The 18,309-nt window shown below is 40.6% G+C and overlaps 1 protein-coding gene across 1 annotated transcript; it reads left to right on the top strand.

The window, feature by feature from the left end:
- The first annotated feature begins 3,748 nt into the window (after positions 1-3,748).
- Positions 3,749-17,642, top strand: inka2 (inka box actin regulator 2). The gene is made up of 2 exons (XM_004068774.5): positions 3,749-4,448; positions 14,444-17,642. The coding sequence occupies exons 1-2, from the start codon at positions 4,377-4,379 to the stop codon at positions 15,680-15,682; spliced, it is 1,311 nt and encodes a 436-aa protein (XP_004068822.1). The 5' UTR covers positions 3,749-4,376; the 3' UTR covers positions 15,683-17,642.
- Positions 17,643-18,309: the final 667 nt, after the last annotated feature.

Here is an 18,309-nt window from a genome sequence, read left to right as displayed (position 1 = left end):
ACCATGGACAAGATTATTCACCTGAACAGGACTGGGATTAACTAGTCTACAACGAGCAAGCAGCTGGGAAACCGGTCAATGCCCAGCAACAGCCCCAAAACATCACAGCTCTGGAGAAGATCTGCGTGAGAGAATGGACCAAAATAGCAGCTATAGTGGAAAACCAACAGGAGACCTTTGACCTTTTTGATGTGTTAAACCAGGTGTTTTGCTGTCAGTCATATAAGTATTTTGGAAAAAGTATTTTTGCGTCTCAAAAACTATTATTAGTGGGTTTCTGGGTGGCATCATTGCACAGATGGACTGTGACTCTGACTCTGCTTTTTGTGGAAGGGATATGACTCAACACATCTGATCAAAGTAAATCTCTTTGCTTTTGCAACAGTTCTCATGGGAAATATGAAAACATATATTGTGAGTTCTTGTTTAAAAAAAAAAATGCACAACAAATGTCACTAAAAGAGTTTGTTTACCAAAAACCTGTTGTCTAGTTAGTAACATTTCATATGATAAAATATAAAGCATGGGCATTTTTGTGATAAAATCTTGTCAGTTATATTTTATGCTATCAACACATAAATCCCAGTCATGAATGTTTTTGTTGTAATTATTATTACAGGTTTGTAAATGTCACAATTCATTTCCAACTGAAATAGTTGCAGATATGGTTTCAGAAAAGAGGAACATGGTAAAGTTTTTAAATAAAAAAAATTGATCAGCAAATCAATTTATTACTGTAAAACAAAAAATGTGCTGTGTGCAACTTTTTGCTTTACAAAAACACTGGTTCTGTGGTGAGACACTCAAACCTTTAGGTGGCAGTGCAGCATCTCTGAATTATCAACTGCATACATGTTACCGGTCACAATTATAGACACTAAAACCCAAAACAATTTATTTATGCAACAATCAATGGTACCATCTGTCACTAAATGTACAGTGATCCTATAACCATTTTAGAGTCCTTTATATTTAAATGCAGGGTTGCATTGTTTACAAATTGTAATATTTTGCATTTTATTATGTCCGATTAGTTTATTTGTGCCACAACAGATTTCACTTTATGTTTTAAATGCTGAAAAACAGACCTTAATGAGCCTCCTCTGTTTGTGTAGAAGTGTCTGATGTTCCTAGTTCACAGTTTATGCAAGAAATGCATCACAATGTTTCATAACAATAGGATTGTTACACTGTGTCTTGTTTTTGCTGAATCTTTAAAATAATGAGTAAGAACTTCATTGTTGTCACCAAAAGGCATGAAGTGTCAAAGAAAAAAATGCTTGCTCATGAAATCCTATTGACACTAATGCATACATTATGAACTTTCAGCATGCTCGCCCAGCTTTATGCTGAATTTCCCCTTCCGCTCTCACTGATTGGCATTGCGTGGCATGGCTGAGTCCAGACGTTGCATTTATTGTAATTCTGTGGGCTGAACATGAATCAACAGCCTGCTTTCTAAAACCAGTCGAGAAATGTTCATTATTGAATTGTGTGTATTGTGTGACAATCCTAAGCAAGTGTTCGACGTGTTATTCTGCCTGTGATATGAATGAGCTCACAACAAACTCAGATGACCTGTGACATGCCTCAAAAGCTCAAGTTTAATCTCCTCCATTCAGTTTGATGGCAGCCTGGATGTGTTACAACCAAAACACAGACAACGGTGTGGCACGGTAACCATGAAAATACAGTCAAAACAAAGTGCAGGTTTGGTTTTAAAGCAGGGATTATGGTGTTTTGTCTCTTTTTAAGTCACTTGTCGATCCAACAAAAAAATAACTTAAATCCAACAAGTCATAGCTGTTGAGTCACGTTAGGATTATATAGAAAAGAGTCCTCAGACAGTTGTTGGTGCTGCTTTGCGACCTTTTGTCTCAGTGCTGAGTGATCTGATGAAATCTGCCCTTATTCACAGCAGATGCTGACAGCTGACAGGAAGCAGCTGCAGGTTAGAATCCCAACTGGGATTTTGATTAGATCCACATCTAATTTTTTCACTTGTAAAAATCCATCAAATGGAATCTCAGATGAACTGGCTTAAGTGATTTGCTTGTTACAGTGAGAAAAGACTTTCGAAATAACTGCCTGGAAACGCTTATTGTTACGAGTCGGCACTTTTTCTTATAATGTAGGGAGTAGCTTCCTTTTTAACGTTATCACCTTATAGTTGAATTTGTTTTTAAAAATATTGTTATGTTTTCAAAGCACTGAATAAATCAAAAGATTTGCTTTATCTTATTGGACCTGAGAATTCTCCTTCAGTCATAATGACAACTACATTTTAAAAAAAAATAGTCAAAGGTAAAAAATAAAAAAGCACTGGAGAATGCTGAGGAATTCTGCTGCAAAAAAATACATAAACCACAAAAACTAGTCGAAGTGTTTCAAAAAGATATACTGTGTTTTTTTTTTAAAGAAATGGAATTTGCTCAATTAAAAATATGCTATCCTTTGTTGCTTTTTCCACTGCTGAGCTTGGAAAGTTTCTCTGAGGATTAGTGTTCAAAGTAAGAATGGGTGAAGTGGTTTGGATTTCCTCCTTTATCTGGAAAAGTATCTGCCACTTCATGCAGCTTTGCTGTAATTCAAGGACTGTGTGCTTAAAGGGTGCGGTGCTGTCCAGCTGTTCGGTGTTACCCGAGTTCATCAACTTTTTTATATTCTCTTCCATACCGTTTGTTCCCTTTCAGGGTCACGGGGCTGCCAGAGCCTATCCCGGCCACTCTTTGGCGAAGGCAGAGGACACCCTGGACAGGTCGCCAGTCTGTCGCAGGGCCATAAACACACACCCACGCACACTCACATTTACACTGATGGACAATTTAAGTGACTAATGAACCTATATGATGCATGTTTATGGACGGTGGGAGGAAGCCGGAGTCACCGGAGAAAACCCATGCATGCACGAGGAGAACATGCTAACTCCACACAGAAAGGTCCCCCACTGGTGTTCTGTTTCACGTCCCCCAACGGGGACTTGAACCGGGGGCCTTCTTGCTGTCAGGCAAGAGCGCCAACCACTTTTTCAAAATTTATAAAACTTGCATCTTTTGAGCCCCTCTCCCACCCCAATTTACCGTCTTACATAAATGCTGCAAAAAACAGAGGAAACCTATGGGCTATTTGGTAGATTCATGCTCCCAGAGATATTTTTTGCACCACAGTGAAATAACAAGCTCAGAAGCTCGCCTATGAACAAAAAGTGTTCTAACACAGATCCAATTAAAAAAAACGTTTTTGCAGACTTTTACTGTTTTACATAAATAAATGTAATTCCAAGGATGACACTATCAAGAAAAAAGTATTCAAATGTAAAAAAGTGTCTAACCGTGAAGTCATAATTTATTGTCATATTTTTTAATTGTGTTTGTCAGGTTCACCAGCATTACTTATAAAACAACAAAAAGCAGGTCAGGGGTCACAAGGCTACTGACCCTCAGCCAAAGATCTCCCTGATCTGAAAAAACTTCCAAAAACTGATAGGAGCTGACATATATATATACTTTTAGACCACAAGGTCTGATCAGGGGAGGTGCTATAAATAAAACATAAAGCACAGCCACCAAAAGCAGAACCTCTGACATTCCTTGTGCACTGGGGAAACATAAAGTAAGACATTCTGCACATTTCATGTTAAGGAGGAAGAAACAGCTTTTGCATTAACAGTATGGAAGACGGAATTGTTCCTTCCTTTTTGCCAACATGAGTTCAGATTCAAGTAAGAGGAAAAACAAGCTCTGGAGCAGGTGCTTCCCTCTTCCACGCAAACTGGCAGGAAACTGTCCCGGTGGGTTCTTTCATTACCCTCCTGGAAATATCTTGCGCTGTCAGAAGAGGAGGCTAAGATTGTATGTTGTTGGTTTCTGCAGCTCTATTAACGGTCTAGACACAATTGTATTTTATTTTGTAATGAATCAGTTCAGTTTTTGTTTTTCCCTCTCAGGACTGTTCTGGGAATCTAAATTCACTTCAGTCCTGAACCGAATAAAACCCAGGCGGCCACAAGAGGCTCGCTCATTGGAGGAAATTGGATGGACAGCGTAAGCGCTGGTCTCGAATGATAAAATAGCAACAAAAAAAGGAGGAGGAGGAAAACAGGAGCATGACGCGCGCGCACCATCAGTGTGCCAACAGCAGCCGCGCGGATGCTGCCACGGAACGGAGCTGATTATTCATCTGTTGTAGTAAACACGTTTTCGTCATCAGGACAAGCGCTGCGCGCATTCCTCAGCAGGGTTTGCGCACATCCAACAGTCAATTTCTTTCCAGCTCTGCGTGAGAGCGCACATCCCCGCGCACCTCTGTCCTGGAGGAAACCTTTAAAGCCATGTGGTGCTGAAGGGTCTCCTCTGAATTCAGATCACTAGAAAAATATGGAGCAGCGTCTCTACAAACTAGAATCCAGAAACATGGACTCGTGTTTGAGGCGACTAAAGCTGGAACTGGTGAGTCCACGTTGTGCTACTCCTGCAATTGAAGGCAAACATGAGGGAGGCTGCTTTCATAATTTCATGCAATAACATCATAATATTTCTTTTTCTACCCTCATGTATCTAGCTTTCAGCTAAAAAGAAAATAGCATGCAGAGATAGGTTCTACTCTGTCCGGCATTTGGGACAGATGTTTAAGCTCTCTAAGCTTCACATCTTCTCTGTCAGATGGTCTTGTCCGGTTTTTCCATCTTCCTTCCAGATTTATCACATTTAAATTTGTTAATATATTAGTTTTGTAGGTTTTTTTATTATTATTATCATTATTATTATGTGAACCTATAAATAATGATTAATTGTTCATTCTTTACCTTCAGTTCTTCCATTTTGAGGTGTTGAAATAAATCAAGTGTAACCTGGACCCTCGTGGCCAGAACGACAGATTTACAAGAGCCATTTTTTCTGGCTCAGGCTCCTCTTGGAATCATTTTCAAAGCAGACTGACCCCCCCCCCCCCCCCCCCCCCCATCCCTCTGTCCAGCCACAGAAAAACCTTTGCAAGGCTGCGCTTTCGCAGCATAATCTGACTTCATGAATGGCTGCTCCAAATTGGCCACGTGTCTGGAGTGGCTCTCAGAGTTTTAGAGGACTTAATGCCGATGCCAAGAGGACGTGCTGTGTTGTGGCTGCCACCTTGGAGTTTAGTAACATTACAGATAAAGTGTCCCGCCATGCAGAGGATCAAACAGGAGAACTGAGAGCAGATGCCATTTAGAAAGCCAAGGCGGTGTCTTTGTGTGTGCATCCTGTGGGGCTCAGTCTGTTCAGAGGCGAAGCAGTCCATGTTCCAATGCTGTCAGTTTTCTTTCTTCTGTGATGATTTTCATCCTGTACTCACAGGAGATGGGTAGATGCTGTAGCAGACATCCCGGCATTTATCAAGCAAGTTACAGCTGTCATGCAGAGATCACAGCTTCTGTTTGATGCACTTTAAAGGAGCACATCTTGTTTTGCTTGTGTTGGTCTAATTCATAATGACATACATCCAACAAACGTATTTTGGCTAAAATTGTTTTAGGACTTTGGTAATCAGACTAGCAGACATTTATTTTTCTTTGTGTTACTTAATGTCTCATTCCAATCATCTTTTGATAAATTGTAAAAGCGTTCCCAGTGGTCTTTTAATTACGATAATGCCATTTTTTTGTCAAAATCGAAAAACCGGTCGTTGTCTAGGACATAGTTTCTGCAGAGCAGCAGCAGTTCATTAGAAATTCACCTCTGAGTTGTGGGTGGGGCCATTAATGCGGAGTAAGCCTGTCTTCATTCCCTGTCATCCATCTGCTCACAGGCTCTCCCATTAACTTACAGCCTCTCACAACCACAACCAAACATTAGCGGTGCAACAAAAATGGCGAGCAATTTTAGAGCTATCCTGCTGTACAGTTTTGATCCAGATGTCAACTTAGACAAGGAAAACAAAGACGTACACAGATCTATATATCTGCAAGTGGATGCATCAGAATAGAGTAAAGCAGAAAATTTGTAGCCTGCCAATTGTAGCTTCTATGTCACAGCCACAAGCTTTTTTCAACAGCTTTTTTTCTGATGCTCCTGATTCACAACAATTTGAATAAAGAAATACTCTTTAAAGTTATTTTATATATATATATATATATACAGTGTCTCTTCCACTATCAGAAAAACAGCACAAGAACATGTTAAAGTCACCAAAAACATATTTTTCATTGAGTGGGTCTTTAATCTATGAATTGTCTATGAATCTACGAGATGTCTATATAAAAAAATCCATACTGGAAACACATAAATGTGCTCTGTTGACCCTAAATGAGGTCAAAAAGTTGTAGAAGTACCATCCATAGTGCTTCTGTGTTAGGACCAAAAAAGAAGCCAGGAATCTCACTGCAGAGTTTATGTTTAAAAAGAGGCAATTTCAGTTTATTTACTGCAGACTCCAAAATCATGCTAGATCTTGTGTAACCATTTATCTTTTTCTGTCTGGTTTACTTGTCTCTGCAGAAGATAACATTTTTCTGTAGCTCTTGTGTAAAATGAGGACTAAACCTGATGTGGGTGGCCAAGAAAGAGGTCAAATTTTAATAGTAATGGAAAAATATCAAATGTGCGGACAAAAAAATTTAGAAAAAAAATGTAAAGAGATATAGAAATACATTTAAAATGAAAGATTTGAGCAGCATTTTACGGAGTCTGGAACACTCATCCTTTGCTGCATTTATTTATGTGAACTGTCCGAAGCAGTGGGTCAACCTATAGTGAAAATTATTTAATTTGTGTTGAAATAAGATTATAACTTCTACATTTCATTTAAAACTTGCATAAGATATTAGAAATAACTAATCAAAAGTAATACAAAATGGACATGTGGTGAAATTTCAGGTTTGTGCCGATACTTTGTAGCTGGCAGACAGAGGCTCATGCCTCTGTGTTAACTGCTGACCACATCCAGCACTGCAGAAATTTGCCGCTGACAGACAAGTTCAGAAGCACGTTCTCCGTTTATGTCTTTCCGGTGTTTCTCAGGAGTCTGTCAACATGAATTTGCTTCCTGTTTAAACAGTGCTTTATGGAAATCTTGGTACTGTGATGGCAACAATAGAGTATTTTTATAGCATATTGGTGACTCATGATTTTTGCAACAGACAAAGAGTCGAGCAAAAAGAAAGCTTAAGCTCTTCCTGCCTACTTGAAGCTGAAAATACAATCACAGACGTGCCTTTGACTCACGTCTGGAAGTGGGGCTCACACCTGCGTTTCAGACAGTGAAACCCGCACAGATCTTTTGATAGCAGCAGACTGATCTCACTTCAGCAGAGCTTCTTTATTACTTTCACACCTGAGGGGAATTTCAAACCCAGCTGTCACTGAGGAATTCAACGCCGAAGCCTGTAAACATGAAGTCATGAAATCCCCAGGAAAAACACACAAGAGTCCGACCCTCCAAAGAGTTTCATATTATTCCCCTATCTCTGAACACTGGAATAGAAATTACAAAACACAGCAGCGGTTCAACTTTGAGCTCATTTGTTTTAAGCCTCCCTCGCTGCTCCTGTTCTCCAAACAGCCCTTCCTTCCCTTCAGCTAAAATTGGCCCAAGGCTTAAAGGCAGCTGCAGGGTTTATGTGGGTGATCATTGTGTTTGAGATGGAGCCGCAAACCTGCGACAAAGCCTGCTTGAAACCGTGGACCTGCACACATTTTACAGTTGGCAAACACAAACGGTGCATGCTGCTGCAGCTCCGACCATACGTTCACTAAGAAATATTACTTCAGTTAGTATCATAGTTATACACTCACCAGAACATTTTGTTGCAAGACAAGCAGTTCGATTTTGAAAAACAATCAGTGAAAATAGCCAAAAGGACCTGGCTGCAGACATCCATGTTCAGAGGTCCTCAACCGCAACCAGAAGTCCCTCCACAATTTCCACTTCAGTGATGTCTTGTCTGCATCCAGGTCCCTCTCAAAATTGCAGGAATCAACCCACAGCAGTAAAAATCTGCAGCTTGCCCAAAAAAATGTGTTAAAATGTATGTATATATACAGTATATGCAAGAGATTTAAATTAGAAAGCTAATTTCTGTCATTTCTTCCTATGGTTTCTTTCAAGCTGAATATTTCCTGTTTTCAGTTCCTTACAATTAGAAAATTCATACAGAAAACACTATTAAAACTAAATCTTATTAAGTAAAAAACAATTTATTTTCCCCCCAAATTTTTTTTTCCTGTTTTGCAATAAAAATAATAGGGTTTTCAACAGCAAAATCGTCGTTTAAGAAAATGTCATAGTGACTGCAAATTCTTTCTTAAAATAAGAATTCTTGGTAATATCTTTTAACTCAATTGGAGTATTTTTTTTATTTATTTTGCTTGTTTAAAGAAAACATTTCAGATTTTAGGAATTTTTAGCCCATTTTTATAGGGCCTGTTTTTGCAGTGCATCCCATGCTTTTCCATAAAAAGAAAAGGTGCACAGCATGTATGCTGCTCATCTCATCCCTTCTCAGCAGTCACCACCACTTCTGTCAAGAAGTGACTCTTCTACTTTACACCGATTCCAATGTGAGAGTGGGCCAAAGAGTCTGACGTCCGCAGCCCACACACAAGACGCTGACGTCAACTCTCACACCATTTACATATAGGAGCTACTGCTTCCAAAGGAGATTTGTGGCCAGAAAGACAACAGATCTGACACTGTCTCCATAGATCTGCCAAAGAAGATGATATGGACGGTAATCGTCTTGTGCCTCCCACAGCAGCAGCCAGCATCCTTTCTGATTGCACAAATGAGTTCTTGCAGGAAATGAGTGATTAAACCACCTCCCTGTCTCTGAAAAAGGGCGTCAGGGAGTCTTTGCCGGAGAGCAGGTTCTAGATGCTGGGAACGATTGGGTCTAAATGACTCGGTTTTAAAGAGGAGGTTGACGTAATTTGTTGTTTATCCTCTGATCTCTGAGTTACTTTCACTGTTAATCGACTGCCCTTTGAGATATTTCTCATTCGATCAGAAAAAAAACTAGCAATCACTCTGGAAACAAGACTTCCCTTTGTGCTAGGTACTCCTGAAAGATAACAGTGATTATAATTATTTTGAAGGAAAAAGCACCCAAAGTCACATGTAGCTACTGCTAAAGTTTGTGGGAAAAAAACATATGTGACATTTGGGACAATGCACTGGCAGGCATGCCTCGATTAACTCCATTTAAAATCAGATAAAACAACACATCTCTCATCAAAACTTACAAATATGTGTCAAATTTGAATGTAAATGCAAAGAGCAGAGTGACCTTGTGTTGGAAGTTAAAGTCCCGCTCTAATCATCTTTAGATCTATTCTAAAAGGGTTCCCAGTGGTCTTTCAATTATGATTATGCTGTTTTAGCCTAAATTTAAAAAGTAAAGTTTCACCTTCTTGGACATAGTTTCAGCAGTAGTTCATCAGAAATTCACCTCTGAGTTGTGGACGGACCTTTTGGTGCAGCATAAGCCCGTCCCCACTTCCCGTCATCCATTTGTTTTTGTGCTCTCCCACTAGCTCATACATGTTAAATATACCAAAAACACAATTTTCATCCCATTTGTATGAATTACAGTCTCTCAACACATGAACAAACCCTAAAACTAAGCCAAAAATCTAAAAAGAAAGCTTTAATGAATAAGAAAATCAAAGGAAGAAAAAAAAAATCACAGAACTTGACACACAGCTTTTTTTTGCTAAAGATAAATCTGCCCCGCTACAGAGTGTGACCCTGGGGGCAGTTTGGAGCAAACAGCCGCCACATTAATGTTCCTTACCAAAGAAGCATTCATTGCCTTGTGCACAGTAACTCATTTCTTTTAATGACTGTTTGGCAGATCTGCTGCTCCACTGATTGTGAGGTTCATTGCCGTTCACAGCAGTCCAGACACAGAGACCTTCTCTGTGTCCCGGGGACAGAGGCTCCGTTCCTGTCCTTGACCCACACAGCCCCACCATTCATTTTTAATGAGGAATTCAGGTGGAGGGACGAGGGAGGGCACTGTATATGCAGCTACTGGCCGACGCCTTCCAGACAGGAAGACTTTTTGGTTCTGATAACCTTGGATTTTCCTCCTTCCTCCAACCAAATAACAAACAACAACAGTGAAATCCTATGTTTCCAAACCAAAAAGAGCAGTCTTTTAGATTTGTGTGTTTACATTTCTCTTAATTTTACACCAGATCAGTAAATTCAACACAAAAGCACACATAAAGAAACCGTCTGCTTCATGGACAATTTTTGCATGCATGGATGTGTTCGCTCTGTGTTCACTCAGCCATTGGTTTTTTTCTTCATCACTGACAGACGTGACATTAAGGCACAGATGTATATTTCAACACACAGCAGCGGAGGAGCATTGATTTATTTATAGAATAGTTTAATCAAATCCCTTCTTGAATGTGTTTGTAAACTAGATGCACCGTAAAATCCAATCCAATCAAATTCTTTCTTTTTTAACACCCAGAAGACCTGAACAAGTTTCCATTAAGCCTTAATTTGATTCTGCCAGCCTTGTTATTAAACGCTGAAGTAGTCCATCTTTGATAGGTAATGTGCATGTTTGGCTGGTTCTACAGCCAGAAAAAATAGTGGTGAAAGAAGAGGGTAGGGACTGGAGACAATGCATTGTCTTTCTTGCACTTTAATATTTCTTTTCTTGACCTTTTCATTTAAAATTAAAATCAAACCAGATAAAAATACTTGAAGCTTAAGTTAGATGAGAATATTTGGTTGTATAAAAATACTGATTCTTCTGGGAAGTATTTCCATTCTGTGCAGTTTTATTTGTATCCAAGTTCCCTCATATTTCTTAGTTCAGGTCTGAGCTCAGTATGTCTGTGCAAACACCTCATGCCACCTGAGTCATGTTTGCTAGGTCTGTGTCCTCTGTGTCTTTGTCCTAATGAGGCCCTCGGATGATTCACGCATCAGACGTCAGGTTTTCTGCTTTTTTGTTTTCTAATCTGGGAATTTCCAGAAGGCATTTGTTTAAAGTCACCTTTGAGGCCTCCTTCATAAATGGCAAAATGCAAGTTGAGAGGCGTGACATATTTAGGCTAAAAGGTTCCGCTTGTAAATGGCAGTGCTGGACTGCCTGGAGTTAGTTGGACTAACCATTGACTACAGAGTCTGTGTTTTCCTCAGTGTAAGAAGATAAATAACTTAGTTTCATTTGGTGATGGGTAGCATCTGTATATAGAGGCAGTGCTGAAGTTGTTACGGGTTTTTCCATGTATAAATACGCACAGTTTCTACAGATTGCATAAGACTTCTTTCATATAATATTTCCAAAATATACAGAAGTGAAGGAGATTTCACCTGCAGCTCAGAGTGAAGTAAAAGTCAGAATGCAGGAAAATACTTGGGGGGGGGGGGGGGGGGGGGTTACAGAAATATAGACACACTGTCTGACGATAACACCAAGTCTTGTATATATCGGAATAGAGCTGTGAAAGAAAACACCTGGAGCAAGATTCACAAGATTTGCACCTCTTCCACATTTTGCACCAAGCCTTTTCCAACTGTAGGTGGAAGAGTAGTTTAGTTCGTGCTGGTTTGCGGGGCCTTCCGTCCGTGAAACCAGGGTTCGAATCCAGGCTGCTCCCTATTCCCTTCTCTGCTTCTGTGCTGGTCTCAAACTTGGATAAATTGAGAGGGTTGTGTCAGGAAGGGCATCCGGCGTAAAACATAGTTAACCATGTGACTCATCCTCGAAAGAGAGGTTGTTTTGCTGTGGTGACCCCTGATGGGAAAAGCTGAAAGAGAAAGAAGGTGGAAGAGTAGTAAACAGTAGAAGAAGAAGAAGCCCCTCCATGCTTGTTATGTGTGAACATCATTGGCTAAATGTGTGTTCAACAATGCACGTTTAGTGCCCAGTGTGAACATAGCATTGGCACAGAAAAGAGAAAATTCCTGATCATATTCTTCTTTACAGCTTATATCAGGACACATACAATTAACAACTAAGGAAGTCAACCATATGTGGAAGGCAAAAAGACGGGGGACAACCTGATTGCTTTAATTACCAGTGCCATCACTGCCTAATTTCCAGTGCCAGCAGGGAGCTGTTAGGCTTTTGTTCCCAGCATGTGTGCTGATAGCCTTATCACCTGATCTTCCTGGTTATTCATGCCTTTATGCTCCCACTCAGCCATATGTCAGACAGACAAAGTGTTTAACCCTGTGTAAGTGTCAAGGAAGGTTCATGTGCCAGGATGTTACAGTTGTTCAAAATAATACAAAAAATTGTGATCGGTGGGTTTTATTTTGTTTTTTTTTTCTTCTCAATATGTTTGTTTTGTGACTTAATTGATCAAATTCATATAGTTTCCACACATTTAGGTTATAGAAGCTGGATTGTGTGGGGAAATTGTGTTTTCTAAAAAATTTTGGTTGCATGTGTGTATTTTCCCACGTAGATGCACACTTTGCATCAGTAATCCTCTCTTTAGAGTTGTGTATGGATCCCATGGTTTCAGATGCTGCACTGTCAGTTGTGCGACGCTGTCACTTTTCCCACCCAGGGTCAGCACATCCCCCCTCCTCCCCCCTCCCTGAAGATTACGTATCACAACCTGGTGTTTTTGCTCCCACACACACCTCCCACTTTTGTTCTAACATTGTCATCCATAATTAAATCTATCAACAGTTTTCTCTTTGACATCCAAACATATGGTGAGGTTCCCCCCCTTGTCTCCACCCACCATCCCTGCACTTCCAACTGACTCTCCCCGCTCCTCTTGCTGCTTTGCTTCTACCCTTTCTCATTGTCAGTCTGTCTCCGCATCAGCGAGCCTCCCCCTACCGCCGTTACCCCCACCCTTGTGTGGGGATTATAATCTAGCAGGCCAGTGCTGATTGGCTGTCAGGTGCAGTGATGACCCCCCATTGGAGGGGGTACATATAGGAGTCAGACGGATTGGTTTGAAAGTGGAAGGCTGGTAGAGTGTAAGTGAACCATAGCAGAGGTGCAGACAGAGACCCCTGAGACTCGTGTTTTCAGAAGGTAAGATTAGGGATTTTGCATTTCACCATAAAATAGGTGCCAGATATAATTTCTGATTCCAAGCTTGTTTTGATATAAATGTTCCATTTTGATTTGGTCTATTAGGGCGGTAATTTAACTGTTGAACTTTTTTTTTTCTTAACCGTTACCTGTGTGCTTCCGTTACATTTCCCACAGAAATCTTGTTTTTTCATAGGGATATAATAATTATAGAATTATTATAGATTTACTACCTTTAAAATGTACCTTTGCAAATTCTTGAAGACCCATTCCAATGAAAATTGTTTTTTTGGTGTTTTTAATATGTTCTTTCAGCATTTTTCTCATAATGGAGGACATGGATTACTTCTTTATTCAAATCATTGTAAATCAGCAGTAGCCGGAAACCTTTTGTTTAAAAAAAAGTTTGAGGATGTGATGTAAAACCTACAACAGCAAGCCACAAGCACCCTGCTCCGCTCCATTCAGATGCATCCACTTGCAGACAAATAGATCCTTTGTTTTCCTCATCTGAGCTGCTATCTGGCTCAAAACTGTACGGCTGGACAACATTGTTCACCATTGTTCTTGCACTTTAAATGTTATGTTGGAGTTGAGGGGCTGTAAGATGGAGGGAGAGAGCATAAACAAAGGGATGAGGAAAAACGGGGGAAGGCCTCTGCACCAACTGTCCTGCCCACAGAGGAAAATTTCTGTCCAACTCCTCCTGCTCTGCAAAAACTATATACTAGAAAACAACGGAGGTTTTTCAATTTTGGCTAACAACAGCATAATCATGTTTAAAAGGCCACTGGTAACGCTTTTAGGATAGATCAAAAGACGATCGGAGTGGGACTTTAAAGAACATGTAGAACAAGGGAAAGGCCTACTCCTCCAAGAGGAGACACAAATCAGGAAGCAGCGTTTTGGATTTCCTCTCTCACCTGGAATCAGTTAGTCCGAGCCATTTGACACTGGCTCCTGAATAGAGAAGAACCAAGAGAAAGCAATGGATACATGCTGAGCGTGTTGGAGATGAGTGAAAACACAGACCAAAAAAAGAAAATAGAAAATTGAAGAAGGGAGGAAGAAGTTAGATTTTTTTTTAAAACAGCCTGCTGTACAGCTGTCACTCGGGTCCTTTCATACGCTGACCATATGGGAAACCTGTTTGTTATCCAAACTAGATCACATGACCTTGGAGTTAACCAAAGTGCACAGCCTGATACCCATAAAAGAACCACAGAATGTTTTACCATTTCAGGTAGAAGTCAGTTACTTCTATAAATTGCTTTAATGAATTTATACTCATAATGTTCTTAATCGATGTTGGGTGATTTCTGATTTTACATCATAAAAAGATGGAAGCGAGTTGATTACTTTTAATTAGAGGAGATGGATTATGCTGCGGATCAATGACTTAGTCAGTTTGGGGACTTATTGGGCTTTTTTTTTCTCTACTTGCAGTTGTCCATGAAAGAAGCTGGAGATGGCCTCCATGCACAGATGAATTCGATGATGGGAGCCCTCCAGGAACTCAAGCTCCTTCAGGTCCAAACCGCTCTGGAAAGCCTCGACATTTCAGGACGACCCATTAACAGAGGAATGCCGCATCCAGCTCCTGCAGCTCCTTCTCACACACGAGCTGCAGCTTCAGCAGAGGAACGCAGCTCAAGTTTGAGACAAACAATGATGGATGAGCCCAGCCCATCTCCAATGCTAAGACCAAGGCTGTCTGTGGACAGCCCAAACTCCTCAAGCAGAGGTGATGAGATTTCTTCTCAAAGCAGGAGCAGCCTGGAAACCTCGTCTTCTTCAACATCCAGTCTAGAGAGTGAGTCTGAGAGTGAAGCAAGTCCAAGAAGTGCAAGAAATTCAAGAAGTGAGAATGACCTGGAGTCAATACCCAGAAGGTGGTCAGGATACACAGCTCCCCAGGTGGACTTCTGTGGACCAGTTGTTGGAAACCCGCCACCAGAACCTTACCTTCATTCAAAGACTCCTCGGGCAGCGCAGGTGATGGACCTGCCGGGAATCCTCTACAGCCTCTCCAGAGAAGGTCCTTCCTTGGACAGCGACTACTCTCAGGACAGTGCAGATGATGGCAGTGACTGGACGTCTTCTCTCATGAGCCGCAGTCGCAACCGTCAGCCCTTGGTGCTAGGTGACAACGTGTTTGCAGACCTCGTAGGCAACTGGTTGGACTTGCCTGAGGTGGAACGAGAGGAAGGAAAAAACAAAGAATGGAGAAAAAGGAGAGATGAGAGGACATTAGAAGGCAGCGTGGATAGACCAGACACGCCTGCACACCCCCTACGGCTGAGCCGCTCACAAGAGATCTGCAAGAAGTTCTCCCTCACCACCAACATCTTCAAGAAGTTCCTGCGCAGCGTCCGGCCGGACAGGGACAAACTCCTCAAGGAGAGACCGGGCTGGGTGGCTCCCGAGCTTCAAGAGGGGGATATTTTTAAACGACCAAAGAAAGTGGCTCCAAAAAATTCAAAAGGCAGCTTTTATTTGCCTTTCTGGGCAAACGGGCAGCAGGGCAAAGGCAGGCCATGTCCTGAGAGGAGCAGCCACCTTCAACTCTTTCCCCAATTCCAGCAACAGCCATTCACAGGGATTTATTTAGACAGGAGACAGCCAGACACTGGCTTGGAGAAAATGCAGCCCTTGTTTGACTATAACACAGCTGTGTGGGTGTAGGAGGGAGTCCTCAGCCAGAAGACTGTCACTTGTGTCAAACTGGCAGGTGCTGGTCAGTTGAGGGCGTGAAAAAAAGAAGTGAATGGATGAATGAGTGGAAAGTCTCGGGTACAATTACCTTCCAAAAGGAAACGCTGAACTTGGCACTCACCACATGGTCCTCCGGGGACTGAGAAGTTATCTGATCGTGGTTTTGTCCATCGGTCCCAAATGCTGGACTTTGTTTATCATGTGTATGAGTGCAGCATGTGATCATGTGTTTCTGTTATTGTTGTTTCAAATATTTTGAATTGATGCTGCAAGACCTATATTCAAGTTCCTGCACACATAAAGAGAAACTACAGGAGTGCTTGGTTGTTGTGGTACCATAAATGGTCAGTTTTTGATCAATTTTGATCAAATATCAACAATTTTAAACTAATGTGCAACAAGGCATGACAGATTACTCTTACTTCTCTGCATTTTTATGTTTTCGTGTGTACAATTCACCCAACTGTTGCTAGCAAGTGTTAAGTACGTGGGAACAGATTGAGGCTGTTTCAGAGCACACTGCCACCAAACCTTTGTAATCTTTTTAGAGTTTCCAAAAGTCTCAGAGACTCAGGTTTAACTGGACTCATCTCAATCCATTTGCTCAGGAAATAAAGCGTTAAAGCTGCCATAATTTATCCATATATGCAGCAATTGTGTAAGTAAATATATGCAATCTATGCTTTCTTTTGCTGTCAAAAATTCCTCATTGAAAGAAAAACTAAGCCCAATGTTTCTTTCTTTTAATTTAACTGCTTGTTTGCCTGTTGTTGTTTTTTTATTTTGTTAATTAACAGAAAAAAGGTTAATTTAATCAGAAAACTTGTTAAATAGATTTTAAATATTGATTGGTTCAGACTCAGCAACAACAGAGTGTCCATGAGTATTATAGTGCTTACTACAATGAGTGAAATGCTGTCCTCTCTGCCATGTGGTCACGGCAAATGGGGAAACAACTGTAAGTCCTCTGAGGTTGTTGCTGTGCAGACAGGGGCAGGGGTTAACATGGAGCTGCTCATCATGGGTACAGACTAACTGACCGCCATCTGGCGTACATTTATTACACAAAGCATGTTTGAAGCAGTACAAACGTTCAAAAAGAGCTTTGAATGCAGGATTAGGAGGATAACACTGGAGACTATGTATATATAGGGAGATTATTACTGAACAAGGTGGTGATACAGCTGAAATGACACATTTGGGGAAATGGACAGGGATTTTTTTATTCAGAATTCAGTTAACATGTTTGTACAGAGCTTTGTGTATATTTTTCATCAACCAAACGTGAGTAATATTTTCATTTTTTGGAGATCCCATGGCAAGGTATTCATCAATTTTGTACAAATGAATATGTCAAAATAACAGTCCTTTATTTAAAAAAATAATGCCAGGGCAGTTATTTATTTCTTCTAATAATCTGGTTAATTTAACACAAACAGCACAATACCAGCTAAAGTCAACGCCACTTTCTCAGGATAGCAAGCAACACTGCCCACTGTCACCCAGAATGCTTTGTGTCTGAAAGAAGACCACTCTTATGCAAGAACAATCTCTGAACTCATTTTAAAAATGCATTCCATAACATCCTTAATGCTGTTCCGGATGAACAAACCCAGCCAGCAAGGGGTTAGGCCGCGGATCTCTTTTAATGTCTTGGCCAGCTGATGCACATGGTGCCATGTCAGTATTCAGGTCAACACTTTCTGCATGTTCAGAGGTTCCACACAAACACACACATATGGAGTTGACACAGTCAAGCCACAGTTATTTCTGTTTTTTTCAATTGAATCTGTCACTTAAGTGTAGTTTCCTGCACCATTGTGGATGTTTTTCATTAGGGTTCTGCAAACCTTTAGTAGTTTTTATGACATGTGCACTGTAAAACTGTCGATGACTCTTTGTAAATTAAATCTCTTTACAAAGAAAGAAATATTCTGTCTCCTCACTGAAAATGGCTGTCAAGTTGTAGTCTGTATTCACTTTGAACACACAACACGTGTAAGTGCAAAACAAAAAAGTACGATGTAGAACCATGAAGAAGACTTCAACAAATATCTGAAGCTACGTGCACACTGGGCATTTGAGAACGTGCTAAAAGTAGACTCAAGAAACTTCGTAAAGCCCGTGCTGTTCAAACTGGCTGAACCTTTTTTCTTCAATGATTTGTGATCTTCACTGGTGTCCATGGATTACATGAAGTCTTTCCACCTTTATCCACCTTTGTCATGGTAGGGATAACACATCAAAGTAAGTATGGGGTCATCTAAGATAGCACAAGGGGTATACTAGTGCATCTGTACAGTTGGGAGAGGCTTGGAGCGAAATGCCAAAGCAGTGCATCTTGCTGCAGGCTTTTTTCTTTTACAGCTTTATTTCGATAAATGAAAGATTTGGTGTCATTGAATTCCAACAAGAAACACATTTTTCCTCCATGATCAATTTTCCAATGGTTGGCACTTCTGTTAATTAAAAGGAACACAATCAAGCATTACTATCATATCTGAGTCCCTGATTGAACTTTAACTTTTAGCACACATTCAGTGGACACCCATTTTGTACATAGAGCTTTTTAGGAGATACAGTTAAAACCACATCTG

The sequence above is a fragment of the Oryzias latipes genome, chromosome 5, assembly GCF_053564925.1.
Source record: "Oryzias latipes strain Hd-rR chromosome 5, Olatipes_Hd-rR_3.1".
NCBI lineage: Eukaryota > Metazoa > Chordata > Actinopteri > Beloniformes > Adrianichthyidae > Oryzias > Oryzias latipes.
Note: the sequence above shows the minus strand (reverse complement) of the source record. Positions and strands in the feature narration are given on the sequence as shown.